Source organism: Dasypus novemcinctus, chromosome 4 (assembly GCF_030445035.2).
Source record: "Dasypus novemcinctus isolate mDasNov1 chromosome 4, mDasNov1.1.hap2, whole genome shotgun sequence".
NCBI classification, from domain to species: Eukaryota; Metazoa; Chordata; class Mammalia; order Cingulata; family Dasypodidae; genus Dasypus; species Dasypus novemcinctus.
This window is the reverse complement of record NC_080676.1, coordinates 45,119,939-45,140,639: the sequence shown is the minus strand read 5'-3', so window position 1 is coordinate 45,140,639 and position 20,701 is coordinate 45,119,939. Positions and strand designations below refer to the sequence as shown.

The following is a 20,701-nucleotide window of genomic DNA, read 5'->3' as shown; positions in this document are numbered from 1 at the left end:
TTCATCAGAGAGGAAAATTCCTCTTCCACAGAGTTTTTGGTGTTTGGGGCATCCATTCCACCTCTACTGCTCCCCACTGTTCCCATTCTTTCTCCACTGGGAGACTCCTCCTTGAGTCCTCTCTACCCCAATGTCCATTTCCAGGTTTTCCCTTCAGTCCAAGGGACTAGAGGGAGGTAAATGAAAAATTCACTGCCATTAGATGGTATTTCACATTCTCTTCTTTTTCCTCAGTATTGAGTCTTCCAATTAATATATATATATATCTATTTATCTCTCTATTTATTTAGATCTTTAATATTTGTCAATAGTATTTTGCAGTTTTTTATATACAGAACTTCTACATATTTTGTTCAATTTATCATTATATCATTCATGTGCTTTGATGTGATTGTAAATTTTAAACTCATTTTCTAAGCGTTCACTCCCAGCTTGTAGAAATACAATGATTTTTGTATATTGATCTTATATTCTATGACAACACTAAATTCACTTATCATTGATAGATTTTTGTCGCATCCTTCAGATATTCTCCATAGATGATTGTGTATGATCTATGAATAAAGAAGACAGTCTTACTTTTTTCTTTCTAATGTATTTATTGCCTTATTGCATTGGCTAGAATCACCGGTAAAATGTTGAAAAAAGTGTTGAGAATTGATATCCTTTTGCCTTGTTCCTATCTTAGGAGAAAACAAGCAGTCTTTTACCATGAAGTTTAATGTTAGTTGTTTTTTCATAAGTGCCCTTTGTTATATTGAGGAAATTTTTTTTTGAGAGTTTTTATTGTGCATGGGTATTGAATTTTGTCAAATATTTTATTCTGCATTTATTGGAATGATCATATTTTGTTTCTCCCTTTATTTCTATAAATGTGGTGGATTACATTGATTGATTTTCAACTTTTAAACCAACCGTGTATTCCTAGGATAACCCTACTTGGTCACGAGCTGTTACTCTTTTTACAAGTTGCTGAGTTTTCGGTAAATATTTTTACTTCTATGTTCATAAAGAATATTGTCTGTAGTTTTCGTTTCTTTTAATGTCTTTGATCTTGGTATCAGGATAATGCTGGTCTCATTAAATGAGTTAGTAAGTATTCTCTCCTCCTTTGTTTCCTAAAAGAGCTTGAGTATGGTGGGTATTATTTCCTCCTTAAATATTTGATGGAATTTACCTGTGAGGTCATATGGAACTGTAATTTTCTTTGTGGGGAAGTTCCAAATTATTAGGTCAATTTTAAATAGATATATGGTATTTGGAATTTCAATTTTTTTTTCTTCTTTGTTTCCATTTTGGTAACTTCTTTTAAGGAATTTGTCTATTTAATAGAAATTATTGTATTCATTGGAATAAATTTATTTATAATATTCCTTTATTATCAATTTATTATTTTATTTTAATCTCCATAGGCCCTGCAGTGATTTTCTGTCTTCAATCATTTTTTTCTTATTGCTAACTTGTGCTACTCTCTTTTTCTTTCTTACTCTAGCTAGAAGTTTATCAATTTCATTATCTTTTCGAAGAGCTAGTTCATTGGTTTTTCTCTACTGTTTTTATTTTCTATTTTATTGAGCTCTGCTTTTGTCTTTATTATTCCCTTCCTTCCTCTTACTTTGGGTTTAATTTGCTCTTCTTTTTCTATCTTCTTAAAATAACACTCTAATCATTGTAAACTTTTTGCCTTTCTCATGTAAGCACTTAAAACTATAGAATTTTCTAAGAGGTTCATCATTTTTTATAGATACAGTTTAACATCTCTGAAATTGGGATATACCATACATCAAAACATTTATGGTTATAATTGTCAGCATTTTTCTTTTTTAGTAATAAAATAATGATGCATCTTACAATCATTGGTGGTGTAGATTCAATGAAACGAAGCATTCATTATTCAGTTCTTTTGATTTTTGCTTATTAATAATTGCTTAGTGAAAATCCTGATAAAATGATGCTTGGTGAACCATAGATACATTTTTTTGGCTTTTTGTTTATACTTATTTTATAGCATGAATCTCCATCTTTTATTGTTTTTATGGGTTATCCTCAAGACCGACGACTCCTTAAGAGCTTTCTTAAGATCTTCCAAAGTATCTAGTAGAATATTCTGCATACATGCATACAATGCTTATGGATTAAATAGAAAGGGATGATGAAGACTTAATCAGAATATAATATTAAAAATAGCATCAAAGCAGAACCACTCTGAGTCCATAATTAATGTGCACATCATATAAATTGCATGTATATGTCTTTTTTTTTTCTCAAAGATTTATTTATTTCTCCCCCCTCCCTCCATTTTCTGCCCTCTGTGTTCATTTGCTGTGTGTTCTTCTGTGTCTGCTTATATTCTCATTAGGCAGCTCTGGGAACTGATCCTGGGACCTTCCAGAGAGGGCAAAAGGTAATCATTCTCTTGCGCTACCTCAGCTCCCTGGTCTGTTGCATCTCTTATTGTCTCATTCTGTGTCTCTTTTTGTTGTGCCAGCTCTCCCCGTGGGCCAGCATTCCTGCGCAGGGCAGCACTTCTTACACGGGATAGCACTCGCATGGGACAGCTCACCACACAGACCAGGTTGCCTTCACCAGGATGCTGTGGATATCAAACCCTGGACCTCCTACTGTAGATAGGAACCCAACTGCTTGAGCAACATCCATTTCTCTGTATAAGTCTTCAGATATCTCTCATCTTCAGGACACTAGCAGTGCACAGTGATGCACTTTTCTACTTAAAAACTCTTTTTTACTTCTTCTTGGGGCTTTTCTTATTAATAGCTGAATTTTCTTGTTAGGACATAGATCACCTTTGAGTCCATTGTTTACTCTAAATATGCAAGTATTTATACTGCACACAACTACCATTTGACTATATGTATCTCCTTTAGATACACTTACCTTTGGGTTTTCATTTTCTTTAACTGATGAAATAGAACATAAAAATTATTTCTTTTCATCTCATTAGCTCCTTAAAACCCTGTTGTTTTCACATACTTAGCAGGGTCCTTGGCATGGCAATATTCTAGCCTAGAATGTCCACCCTACCCATCTACTGCTGCCCCTCCAGGTCTAGCATTTCTGGTGAGGTTTTTGTTGTTTGGTTTTGTTTGTTTTTTCTCATTACAGGGGAATAGCCCATGCAGATTTAACTCAGATACTGACTTTATAACCCAGCCTCAGGGGAAGAGTGACTAGTGTACTCTAAGCTGCCTTGTAGCATTACTAAAGTAGAAGAGCCCAGGGGTCCATTCTTGCATGGGAAATTTTTCATGTATCTTAAAATTTTTCACTTATCTTAAAGCTGCAAGGTCCCACAGACACGCCCCTTGGTTTAGGAAGTCAGTGTGAATGGTTATCAGTCAAAATGCTTTTGCCTTGGGTAACAAAAAACTCAACTAAAGGTGGTTTAAACAATGAGGATTTATTTGTCTTGCTTAATGAAAAATCCAGAATTAGCCTATCCTGGGATTGGTACAGTGGTCTAGTGATTTTGGGGTTCTGGGCCTTCCCCTTAGAGTTTCAGTATGGCTGCACTTCTCCAAGCCTCAGGCTCCCATACCACGTCCACCCCAAAGCCGGATGTAGAGGCATATACCCTCTTATACCCCATTGTCCAGGATTGTGTCATGTCATGCTTTAGCTGCACAGGAGTCTAAAAAGCAAGTATTTAGAATATTCAGACTCTACAATGAGAGGTAGGCTCTGACAGCAAGGAAGGAGAGGGTTGAGAAAGGCTTTTGGGTGGCCAAGTGACAGTTTCTGCATGCGTATATGTGCGTGTAAGAGAGATTGATATTGACTTTTTATACAGATAAAAGCTCCTTTCTGTATGAAGTATATAAGTGGAGTCTTGCCAAAACTTTACATGACCCACCACAATGGAGGACGGTAATGGTATTTGGGTTGAAATTGCCTTTACTTCCTATTACAATCACAATTTTATGTTTTTTTTAGTTATTTGAAATCTTGGTTTTGTGATTTCAGGTTGAGTCCAGAAATTTTCCTGAAACGCCCAGTTGTTGAAGGAAATCGTTGGAGGTTGGACTGCATTCTTAAACGAAAAGCAGTATGTATTTTGCAAATAAATGATGTCATTTTAAAAAATCTTTTTTCCCCTGAAATGCCTTTTCTTTTTCAAAGTATTTAATAACTTTGCTTAATAACTTTCTCATTAGGGTTTATAAAAATTATGATACCCATTGTTTTCCAGTTTATTTGGTTCTGATATCTTTTTTCTATTACTTTTGAGTAATAGATTATATGAGCAATCTTAATTTGTGTTTTTCAGTCAAATGTGAGCAGCTAATTTTATAGGCAAAAAATTATGATAAAATTTCTCAATTGAATGCTAAATGAAATTAAATATAAAATTTTAATTTATTCATTATTCTGTCACTTGATCAAAAGACAAAGTCACATGGAGAATGGTTGTAGTCAGATGGGACCAATCTGAATGGAAGAATAGCAGAGAGAGAGGACGTTAAGAATTGGTAGTTTTTGGGTTCCAGTTTTGTGGCAGTTCATGCGATGGAACTTTTCCTATGCAGTTGACCCCATAGATTTTGTGGTGTGTGAGCATTGTGTGTGTTCAACTAGTTATATTAAAAAAAATAAATGACTGAAGCTATATAGGTTCACTAAGAACTATTTATATTCATAATTCTAATGAATTATTTTTATATAGTGGGCCCTCCACCAAATTAAATTGAGTTAAATTAGAACACATTTGGACTTATTATTGTGTCCAAATCTGTGATGTACTAACCATTTCACTATTATTATTTGGACAGTTTTAATTTTTCTTTATTCTATCATTAAGCATTCTACCGAATTTGTAAATCCTACATAAATGTGGGTGGTATTTTTCTACTTCTCACAGGCTTCACTCACTTTTTTCCTACACTCTACATTACACTACTCTTTTCCCCACTTGCCTTTCCCCCTTCTTTCAGTATCTTTTCCCCATTCCTTTGCTTTTGGATTTCTGGAGATATCCATAAATATAGTCAGGCCTCATAGATGATACTGAAGGTCAAAGAAATATAATAATATTTATTGCAGACATTACTACTGCCAAATAGCATCTTTTCATGCCTAGTCTAATTCATTGCTTCAACACAATTGCATTCAGAAAAGAGAATTTTGGTTCTGAAAAGTATTCTTTACATATCCATGTACCCATTTATTAAATAATTCAACACACTTACTCAATGCCTGCTATGAGCCGGGCACTCTGCTAATCTTTAAAGATGCCACAGTGTATAGAATTCTGTCTCTGACCACCAAGCACTGGTTGAAGTCCTCGTGTCCTGGTCTCAGCCCTAGCCTTACCAAACTACTTCCTACCTTTTGAATAGCGTAAAACCTTCTCCATGTTTCTCTTGGTCAAGTGGCACCTTTCCCAGTTCTCCTCCAAATTCCATTTTAGTAAGCTTTTCCAGTCTTGCCTGCAGTTTTCAATTGTTGTAGTAAATCATCTCTTCATGGTATTTATCCAGTACTTCATTGTTTTCCATTTTAATCACACATGTTACTGAATGCCTGATATGTTAGGGTACTTTGCTAATCATATGGGGATATACATAAATAAGTGACATGATTCTTGACCTGAAGGAGTTTAAAAGTCTACACCGGTGTCACTGGGTACAGAGAGTACCAAGATTCAAAGGCAGGAGGGGGGGTATTTGGCAAGGATGGTCTGGGAGGCCCCTCTCAACATGAGGTCTTTAGGGCATTTAGAATGGGCAAAAAATTTATAAAGGGAAGGAAGACATTTTTAGGTATAAGAAATGTTATGAGGAGACATTCTGGAGACAGGAATGCAGAAGTCTTTGTCAGTCACAGTGAGGTGACAAGGTTGATTACAATTGCACAGGTAGGATGGGCGCTAAGCCTGAACAGCAAGCTGGACTAGGATGTGGGGGCTTGGCAAACCACAGTGGTTTGGACTTTACAGTAGACAGTGGGGAGCTACCATGGGTGTGGGTATGGTGGGAGAAGGGCGGCTGATCAAAATGGCTGCTGGGAAGGTCAGTCTGGAAGTGGGAGAACACGGAATTATAAAACTAAAATTTTTTTTTAAGATTTATTTTTCATTTTTCTCTCCTTCCCTGCCCCAGTTGTCTGCTCTCTGTGTCCATTCACTGTGTCAAAACTAAATTTTAGATCACTTGAGTGTGAGGTGTCTACAAGACATCTAAGTAAAATCCAGAAAGCTAATAAGTGCCAGAGAAGGGTTCAAGAGGACGATCCTGCAGGGGTGGCCCTCTACCTCCATTTTAGTTGGTATTTGTCCATTTCCCTTGCCATGACTGTTGACTTCTATCTCATTAGCATGGCTTCTCTCTGGTCTTTGCCCCATGAATGCGGAGGAGGTCTTGGGGAAACAGTACAACCAAGTAAATGTTACCCATATTTATATATTGCTCCCAAATTTCCTGAAATTTGTAGTTTTTAAATTGTGGGTAATGATTTTTTTAATTTCCTAAGGAAATAGTAAAACTACTAAATATTAATTTCTCAATGATATATTTAGAAGAGTTGCTCTTCCTTAAGCTAACTACACGGTATTATTACTTTGGTCATTAATTTTTAACACTCAGATCATTCTAAATTGACATTTCATATACACTATTTCTCATAAATAATTTAGTTTCTGAAAGCCACACACTAGATTCACAAAGTACTAGGTTGATAAATAATATTTATTCTTGTGTTGAGTCCCAGAAGGCCAGAAGACTATAAAAATGGATGCTTGTTTTCTTTTATCTGATTGTACAGGTTTTTGCACAGGTTTTAAGAAGCATCTCTTCCTTGTAACCAACATATTGACAAACATTTTATATGCTTGTTTCTTAAGAAAAAGTACAATATTTTGTTTCTGTTAATAACCAAGTTGCTATTGTCGTTTTCCTTTGACCTTCTGATATGAAATATGACCTTCTGATATCATTTAAAATGGTATAAAACAATATTGAGAAGCAGATTGTTTACTACTCAAAGAAATTAGCATCCCAGGTTTTCCACGTTCTGCCTTTAGTGCGCTACATGGTGAGATGCTCTGCATGGCAGTAACTGCATTCCTGCACCGGGTTACAGATGTTAATATTTCAGCCTTAGAAATACATGATATTTCTCATGAAACATCAAAGGAATCTCCAAGTGCAGCAACCTAAAGATGTCCAGAAAAGGGGGTAGGTCTAAAAGGGGGAAATTGTCTTCAGGTTAATTTCTTTCTGTCCTGGATCATAAGACATAGTATAGAATTGCAGTCAATGACCAAATAGAAGGAAAGATGTCCAAATTTGCCAAACAAAATGAATAATCACATCTCTGCACAGAAAATCAAATTAAATCTTACCAAAGTTGGTAGGCCAAAAGGGCTTAGCAGGGAAGGAAGATGTCAGTCTTGAGACCTGTGGGTTGAATGAAGGGAAGGTCGTGAACGCTGGTGCTCTCACATCCCCGGCTGCCTGCTTTTAAACGGTGAGGGTAAGGTTTCTTTTTATCCTTTCCTTTTCCATTTCCTAAGGTGTTGCACCCCCTGGGAAGTCCTTGCCATGTGAAAAAATTAGTGATTATTCTACCGGGGTGGGGTGGGCTGGGTAGAGGGGGGTGGGAGGTTAACTTAGCCCTTTTCAGGCAGTGGACAACATTGACTGCATTTATTAAATACTTTAAACAATCAGAGGAAAAACTGGCTAAGTACAGAGTTATTGATTTCAACTCTAAGATATTTTTATTTTTATCAACTTCATATGTATATTGTTTATGTAAAGCTCCTAAAATTACCTACTATTTACAGTGTTGGATTTGCTCTACTTTATGAGAAACTAATTAGAAAAGAAGATAGAATTTTAATCTTCAAAATTCAACTTTCATGAAGCTTATTCTGCGGGACTTTTGGGTTACTTGAGTTTAGCAGAGATGTCAGCCCTGGCTCATCTCTCTTCCTACTCCCAGTTCCCCTCTTCACAGTTTCTTTCTTCTTCTCTAAGTAAAGTAATTTTCCCAGTTACCCAGGGACACCAAAAGGCATTGGTAAAATGTTGGTTGTTTCGAAAAGTGTTTTGTTTTTTTTTAAAATTAGAATTAACAACAGTCCTTTATATATTTTTTTAAACTTGGCTTTCATTTTATACAAACTTTTCCATGTTCTATAAAATGTGCTATTATGAATCAGACAAATGCCTTCATTCCCAAGGACTGTATTTACTTTACCCTTTATATATGATGGTTTATCATAGTGCTATAATTCCTTCATGAAAAGTAGAAGAATTTATTACTTTATTATCACAGATGTCGTGTCACTAATTAACTGTTTACTGTAGACCCAGGTGCAGATAAATAACTGTAAACCAGATCACAAAAAAATTAACTTTTTATATTTAATTACTTCCTGATAAGTCATTTACATTTCAGCTAAAAGGACATAAAAGTTTACAACCTATTTCCTTTCAAGTTCATTTATTTCAGTGAGAAAAGACATAGTCTATAAGAAAATGTCAGGTATTAATAGATGAAGGGTAATAATATAATCCATTAGTGTCAACATTTCTATTATTTCAAAACTCCATTAGCTATTCAGGTAAATGGAAAATTGTAGGATTCAGGCCAAGTTCCTGATTTCCAACTATGGCCCTTCATGAGTAATAATGTATTAAGCCTAAGAAGCAGAATTTCATCAATTTAAAACAAATGAATCCTGATGAAAGATGTCAGGTGTAATGTTCTCTAATTTAGGTGAAATTTTGTGTTTTAAGCTTTGTACTGTATTTGTCAAAGAGAGGCTGTTAAAAAAAACTGTTACTTCATGCTGAATCTTAAAATATTCAAATAGGAAAATAGGTCTGAACAGTTGTGGAGAAAAATAAAATAATCTTCTAGTTTTCATTTGGAGCCTTCAATCAGCAATTCATTGCAGGGTGTTCACTGGCCAGACCACTAGGAATTAATCTGCTCATTTCTTGGCTTTCCTTATTTCTTTACTCAGATCTGCCATACTTGATGGCAATGATAATTGAATCACTTGGAATAAGTACTAACTGAGTTCTAAAAGTCAACTGTTGGGAAGCGGACTTGGCCCAATGGTTAGGGTGTCCGCCTACCACATGAGAGGTCCGCGGGCCTGCTTGACCCATGTGGAGCTGGCCCATGCACAGTGCTGATGCACGCAAGGAGTGCCTGCCACACACTCCCTCGTGCGTGTCCCTCGCGTCGGGGAGCCCCACACGCAAGGAGTGTGCCCCGTAAGGAGAGCCGCCCAGCGCGAAAGAAAGTGCAGCCTCCCCAAGAATGGCACCGCACACACGGAGAGCTGACACAACAAGATGACACAACAAAAATAAACAGATTCCCGTGCAGCTGATAAGGATAGAAGTGGTCACAGAAGAACACACAGCAAATGGACACAGAGAGCAGACAACTGGTGGGGGAGGGAGAGAAATAAATAAAAAATAAATCTTTAAAAAATAAAAATTAAAAAATTTAAAAAGTCAACTCTTAACCAGAGAAATAGAATGAAATGTTTATTCTTTTTGATCCTAGTTTTTTTTTTCCAGAGCAAAGATGCTCCCCTACTATTCACATCCCCTTAATGTTACCCAAAATGTAAATCTTATGTGTTCCATCCAAAAATGTACACACTTTTTTATATTACTAAGACCTACATCAAGAAAGGTAGAGTTTTAGTATTTTGAAGTGATGTATTATCATAAGGAATTTAGGGACCAAAACGTGCTTCTGAGTATTGGCAGAGCAATATTGGAGAGCTGTGTATCATATGTTTGGTTTACAAACAAGCTTTTATATCCTGCAATTTAGAACCTAAAAATATTAACTACCATGTTGTTTCATGTTTTTAAAGCATTGCAAAAATATCCAGGTCTTATAATCTGGGCGTGTTGAACTCAGTAAGACTTCTTGAATTTCTGATTCAAATTTTTCTTTATGAATAATACCTAATTGCCATGAATTATTCATTTAAACTGTAACCATACAATCCTTTATCGCTGTAGTTTATTAGATATGCCTGCACTTCTGATATTCTAGAAAGTATGATGGGAAAAGTTTGCCTTTAAGGTATTAAATGCCTAGGTGTGGTGCATAATCCAGTACGTATGGACTATGTTTCAGAATGCCTTCAAAGCTGCTGAGTAAAGAGAATGTACATTAAAATGGTTCAGATAGCAGGGAAATACTAAGAAGACAAACTTAAGAAGTAAAAGAGTGACCCAAGATAGATAGATAAAATAATTTACTGGGGAAAATACTTTCTGAACTGTATATTGGAAGGGGAAGCTTGTAAGTGGCCAGAGAGAAGGAGACAAGCCTTTCAGGTTTGGGGCTATTTAGCTTAGGCTGAAAGCCTGTCACTACCCAGAACTAGCGTAGAAAATGCTAATACCCTTCTCTACTACCGGCTATTGGACATTGTATTTTTGGTGCTTAATTGTTATAATAAATGCTACTTGCAGAGCACATAGAGTTTCCTGAGCACTTTTGATTTAATCTGACCCTCATAAAGGCATTATGAGGTCAAGTATATTTTCTTTTGACCCGAAGTCTAAGGATGGATCAATTGTTGATTTGTGTACCCATTTTTTACTAAGCCTCCACTAAAATTCAAGGATTTTTAAGTGTTAAAGAAGCCAACCTCTGGCGGTGGACTTGGCCCAGTGGTTAAGGCGTCCGTCTACCACATGGGACGTCCATGGTTCAAACCCCGGGCTTCCTTGACCCGTGTGGAGCTGGCCCACGCGCAGTGCTGATGTGCACAAGGAGTGCCCTGCCACACAGGGGTGTCCCCTGAGTAGGGGAGCCCCATGCGCAAGGAGTGCTCCCCATAAGGAGAGCTGCCCAGTGCAAAAGAAAGTGCAGCCTGCCCAGGAATGGCGCTGCACACACGAAGAGCTGACACAACAAGATGATGCAACCAAAAGAAATGCAGATTCCCGTGCCGCTGACAACAACAGAAGCAGACAAAGAAGACGCACCAAGTAGACAGAGAACAGACAACCGGGGTGGGAGGGGGAAGGGGAGAGAAATAAATGAATAAATAAATCTTTAAAAAAATAAAATAAAATAGGGAGAAGGGGAGAGAAATAAATGAATAAATAAATCTTTAAAAATAAAAAATAAAAAAAAAGAAGCCAAGCTCTGAAGAAGTCATTTCACTAGTGAAATAAACATTAATGATCTAATTAAAGGTTAGCTGGATGAAACAACACATTGCTCTTTGAAGAGTAAGAAATGTTTTTTATACTTAAATAAAATGAAAAAAGAAAGAATGTATACATATATATATATAAAGAAGAATTTAAAGAAAACATGCCCTGAAACATTTAAGAGTATTTAGCATAATTTACTGCATTATTACTTATTACTGTTTCTTATTTCAGTTTCTTATTACTGTTATTTCAACTAATTTATGTACACTATGAATAAAACAAGAAATTCTAATCTGTAACATGAATCAGGTCAAAACATTTCTCAATGACAAGTGTTTTAAAATGTTAAAAGGTATACGACTATAAGGCACTTTTAGCAATTGGGGATACAAATTCAACATTCCAGTCAAATATTGCAACTCTCTGTGTAGTAAGGAAATGAACATCAGGAAAATATTTTCTCTTTCTACTTGTGTCTTAATACACACTTATATTTCACCTCGCATTGCCCTTTCTTTAAGTATTTTATTATACTTTTTATTGAAGAAAGATTAGAAAGTATGATTCACAGCAAGGTAGAAGAAAAAGAAAATCATAACCTACTTCCAAAGAGACTCACTCATCCTTGTGTTTTCTTCCGGGACAGCAACAGGGGGTGAGGATCTTCATCATGCTCTACAAAGAGGTGGAACTTGCTCTTGGAATCAACAGTGGATACAGCAAGAGGACTTTACTGGGTCTACACCCCCACATAAAGGTATCCACATTCCCCTTGGTGAACAGTGTTTCTTCTTTAATGTTCTGTATCTTTTTTTCAAAAGTATTTGTTCACAGCAGAGACAATCTGTACAATTCCCTAGTCTATATTTCTCCTAAATATCTTTATGTCTTTTTTCAGAAATAGAAGACTATGGTATAGTTTCTTATATTCTCTACATTGGTGAATGTAGCAGTTTGATATACTTAGGAATTCCAAAAATAGCTATTGGATTATGTTTGTAAACTTGTCTGTACCTGGGCGTGATTAAATTATGATTAGGGCTTTTATTGGTCCACATCAGTTGGGTGTTGAGTCCCTGCCCTTTGGTGGGTGGGAACTCACAGATAAAAGACATGGCAAAGGACAGAGTAGGAGGCTTTTTGATGTTGGAGTTTGATGCTGAAGTCTAAAACTGGAGCACCAGGAAGTAAGCACACAGAGGAAAGAGAAGCAAGCCCAGGAAGAGAGGAAGCCTGAGTCCAGAGAGAAGCAAGCCCTGGGAAGAGAGGGACCCAGGAAGCCTGAACCTTCACAGCTGTTGGCAGCCATCTTGCCCCAACACGTGAATATAGACTTTGGTGAGGGAAGTAACTTACGGTTTATGGCCTGGTATCTGTAAGCTCCTACCCAAAATAAATACCCTTTATAAAAGCCAACAAATTTCTGGTACTTTGCATCAGCACCCCTTTGGCTTACTAATACAGTGGGTCAACAGAGCTCACATGTCTGCTTCTGACTTTGTAATTGGACGTGATAGTTTAGCCAGAACAAGCTTCCTAGAGTTGTCTTACTATTCAAGATCCCTGTCAAGTTCTCACACTTCCCATAAGATGATGCAGAACCTCTTAGATGTGATCTCCCTGTGACACCCCCTGAACTCTGACAGCAACGGAGACCTCCTCTATGTTTCAAAGTGCTTTTCTTCATCCTAGTTCCTAGTATAAAAACACTAATAAAGTAAAAAAATATGGTAAGCAATTTTTAAAACTCTTTGATACTTTTCCAAAGACTTGAAGCTTCTCAGTATCACCCATTCATTGATATACATCAAGATTTAATGAATTAATAAATCTGCAGCGGGCTTAAAATAGATAACAGTTGTATATTTCAGTTGGTTAAAAATAATGAAAATATTTTCCTCCTAGAGATTGAGTTTTTGAGTTGTAACATTTCTAAAAATTATTCATTATTTTGCCACATTTTTATCAAGCACCTAGTATGTGCAAATAATTCTGCTAAAGTGAAAAGAAAGGTCTTTAAGTAATATAAAACAAATAGAACTCATTCGCTAATAACTGAAAATGTGGGGTTGATTCTACAGACCACTGTACAAAAAAAATCAGAGATAAATATGAGGGGATTTAATTATTTAGGCTTCATCCTAGTAATTCTGGTCTGACACCTCACCCCATATACTGTAAGAGTAGTGTTAATTATTGTTTTGGTAAATGGATGGATGGATGAATGAATTAATGACTTAATTGGCAAAGAATCAGTGAGGAGTTTAGACAACTGGTAGATTAAATAATTTGGCTCTATAAAGAAACATAAGGAAATTGGAGATTTTCAATTTAGTAGGTAGGAGTCCTGCAGGTAACTAAAAGATTGTCTATGAATAGAAAAAGAATTATAAAATGGTAAGGATTTTGTATGTCCTTTAAGGACCTAATTAGATAAGAAAAGTTTATATTTCAATGCATCATGTTGAAAGTAATTTTATCTAATGTTAAAGGAAAAACAAGATTTAATTGTGAATATAGTATGTTTAAAACTATAAAAAGAGGAACATAATCTTAAAAGAGTGAAAGTAAACCATACAAGAATGATGATATTGGTAGTTGTTTAGAGTAATGGGATTTTCTTTGTTTTTCATTTTCTCTACTTTTCAAAATTTTCTCTAATATATAAGTATGATTTTTATATAACTTAAAAAGTCATGAAAATATGTAGCAGTAGGTATTTAAGCTAAATAAGAGCAAAGCCATATTAAAAGTAATTGCCAAAGTTTTTAGATTGTTTTTACTTTAAGGCATATAAAAATGGAATGGGCCAGACTGAGGTCATTTAGTGGAATTCTGTTTGAAAGCATGAGGTTAATAACTTCTTAAAGTACCTTTCAAATCTAGAGCTGCCAAAATATATACATACCTCTATCCATATGCTTATTCTTACAACTCAATAGCCTCCAAGATATCAATATACTTATTAAAAATGTTGCCAGGTAAAACTATTTGCAAAGCTACAGTAATCAAAACAGTGTGGTACTGGCAGAAGGACAGATATATGGACCATTGGAATAGAAAAAGAGTTCAGAAATAAACCTCACACTTATGGCCAATTGATTTTTGACATGGGTGCCAAGTCCACTCAATGGGAAAAGAATAGTCTCTTCAACAAATGGTGCTGGGAAAACTGGGCATCCACATCCAAAAGCATGAAAGTAGACCCCTTCCTCACACGAGATAAAAATTACCTCAAATTGGTCAAAGACCTAAATGTAAGAACAAAACTATATAATTCCTGGAAGAAAACATGGGGGCAGTTTTTATAACCTTGGACTTGGTAGTGATTTCTTAGATATGACACCAAAAGCATGAAGAAAATATAGATAAAATGGACTTCAAAATTAAAGACTTTTGAACATCAAAGGACTCTATTAAGAAAGTTAAAAGACAACCTACAGAATGGGGGAAAATAATTGCTAACCATATATTTAACAAGGGTTTAATATCCAGAATAAAGAACTGCTACAACTCAATAACAAAAAAGACAAATAACTCAATTTATAAAGGAGCAAAGGACTTCAATAGACATTTCTCTAAGGAAGGCATACAAATGGCCAATAAGCATGCAAAAAGATGATCGACATATTGATCATCAGGGAAATGCAAATGAAAACCACAATGAGTTACCATTTCACACCCACTGGGATGGCTATTGCGAGAAAAATAGAAGGTGATAAGTATTGTTAAATAAGGCTGTGAAGAAATAGGAGCCCTTATATATTGCTGGTGGGAGTGTAAAATGGTGCTGCCACTGTGGAAATCAGTTTGATAGTTCCTCAGAAAATTGAAAATGGAATTATATGACCCAACAACCCACTTGTGGGTGTGTACCCAAATAATTGGAAGTAGGGACTCAGATATTTGTACACTAATGTTCATAGCAGCATTATTCACAATAGCTAGGAATATATTCAGAAAAACTGAAAACTGGCATGAATAGACATTTGCACGCTGATGTTCATAGCAGCATTATTCACTGTTGCCAAAGGATGGAAGCAAACCTCATGTCCATGAATAGATGAATGGATAAACAAAATGTGGTATATTTACACAACAGAATATTATTCATCCATAAAAAAAGAATGAAGCTCTTATGTATGCTAGAACATGGATGAACTTTGAAGACATCATGCTGAGTGAAATATGCCAGACACAAAAGGACAAATATTATATGATCTGGCTTATATGAAATAATTTGAATATGCAAATTCATACAGCCAGAAACCAGAATGGAGGTTTGCCAGGAACTGGGGGTGGGGACAGGGAATGGGGAGTTAATGCTCAATTGAAACAGAGTTTCTGTTTGGGATAATGGAATGGTTTTGGTAATGGTGGTGACAGTGGCACATTGTGAATGTATTTTACAGCACTGAATTGTATACTGAGAGTGGCTAAGATGATCACTTTTAGCCTTTACAATAGTACTAGAATAGAACTGTATAACACAAAGGATGAACCCTAGTCTAAACTATGGGTTGTGGTTAAGAATATAATTATAATAGTAAAGTTTCATCAATTGTAGCTAAGTTCCTACTCTAATGCAAAATTTAATAATGGGGGAAACTGTGTGGCAGTGGTGGTAGGGGGTATATATGAGAACGTTGTACTATCTGCAAGATATTTCTGTCAACCTACAACTGCTCTAATAAAAAAAATTACCAGAGATAAATGTTAGCTTAAGTTTTAGAATTTTGTATTACCAGATATAACATGATTCCTATAATGGGAAAAGGGAGCCAGCTGTCAAATTGAGCTGACATTTACAACAATGTGTTGCCAAAATTCAAATTAAATGGCAGCCACCCCACCATATAGTATCTAAGGGAGGCCCATAAAAAGTAAATAAGAGTCTTCTGCTGTATACTGAGAATAAAATTAGAAGTTTGGGAATTTCTTAGGTGTATACATAACACATTTTGGAAATTGAAATATAGGTAGTGCTTTTCAGAGAAGAAAATATATTATAACATGTAGGATATTTTAAAGAGAATTTATGCTCCCCAGTGTGCCACAGCTGGACTTAGTTGTGGTTTCCCTACACATGGCTCTTCTGCCCCTTCTATTTGACCCTATAATTGGTACTAGAGTTGATAGGTATATGTCCAGAAGACTTAAATCTTTGGACTGTCCCTGTGCCAATTTGGCCCTCGATCTTAACAAAGTTGCAACACCTACTCTCCAGTTCATCAGACTCACCCAGGATGTCTAACAAGGAAATGATGATGAACAATGACCATCCCAAGGAACAGAGAGAATCTGCAACTGCAAGCAAAATAGTCCCATCCCTCTGTCCCATGGGATCTAAGCCCCTCTCAGTTAGAGGCAGAGTGGGCATCATCATCCCAGAATCCCCAGGATTGGGGAGTGAACAATGGACTAGAGTATACTTACTGTTTTTCTGCTATAGACTTATTGTGATTCTGGCAATGGAAGAACTTTTATCATTGATGTGGAGGCAGGGACCATCGGAGGTTCTGAGGGCAGGGAGAGGGAAAAACAGGTGTGATATGGAGGCATTGTTTTGGGACTTGGGAATTGTCCTGAACGACATTGTAATGACAGATACAGACAATTATGTATCTTGTCATAATTTACAAAATTGTGCAGGAGAGAGTGTAAGCTACAATGTAAACTATAATCCACGCTTAGTGGCAATGCTCCAAAATGTGTTCACCAATTCTAACAAATGTACCACACTAATGAAGGATATTGTTAATGTGGGAAAATGTGGGAGAGCTAGAGAGCAGGGCATATGGGAATCCTCTATATGTTTTTTATGTAACATTTATATAATCTAAGTACCTTTTTAAAAATTAAAGTATATTTTTAAAAAGAGTATATGAGGCATGTTTGTTTATTTTTCTCTCAAGGTGATGAGGCACCCGGATCATGTGTCGTCCACTGTCTATCTGTGGGCTCATCATGAAAAGCTCATCATCATCGACCAGTCAGTGGCCTTTGTGGGTGGGATTGACCTGGCCTATGGAAGGTGGGACGACGATGAGCACAGACTCACGGACGTGGGCAGTGTGAAGCGCATCACCGGGGGACCATCTCAGGTTTCACTCACAGTAAGATCAATTTCACTTTAATGAAATTGTATAAAATTAATATAAATAGTATAAGCATCTAGTAGAAGGGTGACTGATTGATTGTTGAATGACAGCTTGCATGCCCCATAGAGGTAATGAACAGTGAGCCAGTCATCGGACAGACCTGGTCTAATGCCAGCCTCACCACCTACTGGCTGTGTGATCCTGGACAAGAAATTTTGCATGTTAGTCTTCATTTCTTCTCTTGCAAAATGAAGAAAACAAATGTAAAGTTAAGCCTGGCAGATGGTGAGGGTCCAGTAATTAGATGCTATAGCATGGCCATGGCTAGTAAGTAAAGTCACAATTGCAAAGCTTGGATTGATGTTGGGCAAACAGCAGTGATTCAAAGTGATCATTTTTATAACATTTATTCCTGCCTTACACTGAAAAAGATGCACTGTGGCTTACAGAAATGCTTTCAATTCAAACAGTACTTTAAAAGATGTAATAGTAATGTTAGCATTGTCAGCAATGATGGAACCAAGTTGAAGCAGCAGTTTGGCTGAGATGCAATACTGGGGCTTCTCCAACAGTTCAGGCTGGTTGTTAGACTAGAAGGGATGGCTGGTGGGTGAGGCTGAACATTAGAGACCATGACTAATTCATGAGCATCATTATTGCACCTCACTTTACCACCAAAGTTGCTGTGATTCTCATAGGTTTTTTTTTAAAGTGCTTTTTGGCTAGTTTTTTCAAAAATTAGAGTAAAGTTTAATTTGGTATTACATGAATTTAGTATTTTCATGAACTTTTCCCCAAAGTTCAAAACCTTTGATTTTTATTTTGGAGCCTAAGTGTCACTAATTTGATCCTTTTTTATATGTCTTCAAAAATTCTGTGTTTTGTTTATTACAATTATTTAATTGTAAAATTTAATAAATTTGATTATACAGCCACTCAATTGCTTTTTTTTGTCCCCATCCATTCATGTTAACCCTTCCTGCTAATCATAATCAATAGGTTAGTACCACAGATCTGGACTTGGATCCTTTATTTCGCGTAATGGGAATTTCTGCATTTTTTTTTCCTTTTCTCCTTTTAACATGGAGAAAAGGAAAAATAGCTTAAGAAAAATTCATAAACAAAACAGCTAAGAAAATAGCTTAAGAAAAGGTGAAAGACAAAAGTGTGCAGGAGTCAGGATTTAGGTTAAATAACAATAAACGAAGCCTAATTAGGAGGCGGAGTTGGCCCAGTGGTTAGGGCGTCCATCTACCACATGGGAGGTTCGCGGTTCAAACCCCGGACCTCCTTGACCCGTGTGGAGCTGGCCCATGTGCAGTGCTGATGCGTGCAAGGAGTGCTGTGCCACGCAGGGCTGTCCCCCGTTTAGGGGAGTCCCACACGCAAGGAGTGCACCCGTAAGGAGAGCCGCCCAGCATGAAAGAAAGTGCAGCCTGCCCAGGAATGGCGCCGCCCACACTGAGAGCTAATACAAGATGATGCAACAAAAAGAAACACAGATTCCCATGCTGCTGACAACAACAGAAGCGAACAAAGAATGAGACACAGCAAATAGACACAGAGAAGAGACAACTAGGGCGGGGGTTTGAGAGGAAGAGGAGAGAAATAAATAAATCTTTAAATAAATAAATAAATTCTGAAAAAAAAAAGCCTAATTAAAAGTAGTTGCCAAAGTTCGTGGAATCTTCCTACTTAAAAAGTAAATTAATAAATATTTTAATAAAATATATTTTTAGATAATGTATTTTATAAATCTCATATTTATGCATATATATCACAAATATCACATGTATATAAAATATGTATATTTTATAAAAAATATGAAAGTGGAGTCAGTCATTTAGGGGAAATTCTATTTGAAAACAGAATGTTAATAATTTCTCAAAGTACCTTTCACATCAAGAGCTGCCAAAATATCTGTGTTCTTATATCCATATGCTTACTCTTTCAACTTAATGACTGCCAAAATATCGATATATTTATTAAAAATTTTGATGGGCTCCATCTTAATTTACTGCTGGCTATGTCAGTGACTTTTCTGGGAAAATAGCACTTTATGGGATGGGTAACGGGGAAAATGTTGACAGAAGAAGTTTTACACACAGTTATCAGAAAAAGTTCACTGGCTCAACAGCGAAAGTAACCTGTATTCTATTTGAAATTAAAAGGATAACTGGTGTGCAATTTCAATGTTCTAATGTTGCTCCTGTATATTTGAACAGCTCCCAAGCATCCGCCACTACCCTGTGGCTGACCCGACACCTTTTTGTGTGCCCATTATGGAGCCTCCCTCTTCGCAAATATTGCCCATCAGCCATATTTGAATGAAAGAGCCAAGTTGCTACATATCTTATGCAGTCTTTTTTTAAATAATTTCCTCAGGCTGAAACGGCAGACTCTGTGGAATCCTTAAGCCTCAAAGATAAAAGGGACCCTAATAAAAATCAGCCTGTGCTGAAGAGTGTTGATATGGACTCCAAACTGAAAGGAGTAGGAAAGCCCAGAAGGTTCTCCAGGTTCAGCATCTACCGGCATCTGCACAGACAACCCTTGCACACCGCGGACAGCATTAGCAGCATTGACAGCGCCTCCAGTAAGTCGTGGCCTTGCCTTCAGATGATCTGGACTCCATTCTGCTCCTCTGTAGGCAGTCACTCTCCACCGGGTCTTTGTAAATCTGTCTTCCTATAATGGGATACGATGTGCAGTGTTGAAGGTTGCTGTATCATCCTGTTCAATATCATGCCACTTCATGGCTTTGTTTCCTCTTTTTGGAACAAATTTATTGTCTTATTCACACAAAGTAGTTCTAACAAACTACTGCTATACTGCTAATAATTCCTGCTTCTGATGGTAACAGAGTGAGTATGGGTTTCGAACACAACACCCAAGCAATAAAAGAAAAAGAAAAATATTACATGTACTTTCTAATCTTTTCTTAGAAGAAATTTCATTTCTCTTCCCATCCAGAAATACTGCAGGTTTATATTATCAAACATCAGATTCTCTACATCTTCTAAAGTTACTGTTCTTTTCAAATCTATCTGAAAGCCCTGCAACTTTCCATTGCATAGAATTTATCACTGTTTTCATAGCCTTGCCTAGGTTTTAAAATGATCGGACTTGCTTTCCAGTTGAAAAAAAAAAAAAAGCTTGATATAAATATTTTTTTCTTTGTTAAAAAATAGAACTCTCAACTTTCTCCAGGTTATTTTAATCACTGTAGAAGTCGTCAGAATTTAATCCATGGTTTAAAACCCCGCTTGAAACTCTTTCGCTCTTCCGGTGAGTCTGAGCGTAAACTTGCTAGCCCTCACATTGGTAAGTGATGTGTGAAGCTGCAGACACCGTTAGGCTTCAGCTTTTGCTGCATCGTCTGCTGCATGGGCACAGCGAGTATGTTTTCAGACTGGCTTTGTGTTCGCAGTCGTC

At 36.5% G+C, this 20,701-nt stretch overlaps 1 protein-coding gene across 9 annotated transcripts in view; it reads left to right on the top strand.

The window, feature by feature from the left end:
* PLD1 (phospholipase D1) overlaps positions 1-20,701 on the top strand; it is a 248,749-nt gene that overhangs the window by 128,454 nt on the left and 99,594 nt on the right. For 4 of the 9 annotated variants that reach the window (XM_058295292.2, XM_071214610.1, XM_071214609.1 and 1 more), the window contains 5 exons: positions 3,982-4,063; positions 11,812-11,922; positions 17,081-17,281; positions 19,652-19,862; positions 20,477-20,590. In XM_058295292.2, the coding sequence (XP_058151275.1) occupies positions 3,982-4,063; positions 11,812-11,922; positions 17,081-17,281; positions 19,652-19,862; positions 20,477-20,590 (719 nt within the window). The remainder of the gene's footprint in view (positions 1-3,981; positions 4,064-11,811; positions 11,923-17,080; positions 17,282-19,651; positions 19,863-20,476; positions 20,591-20,701) is intronic. The other 5 variants (XM_071214611.1, XM_071214613.1, XM_071214612.1 and 2 more) reach the window with 2 other exon arrangements.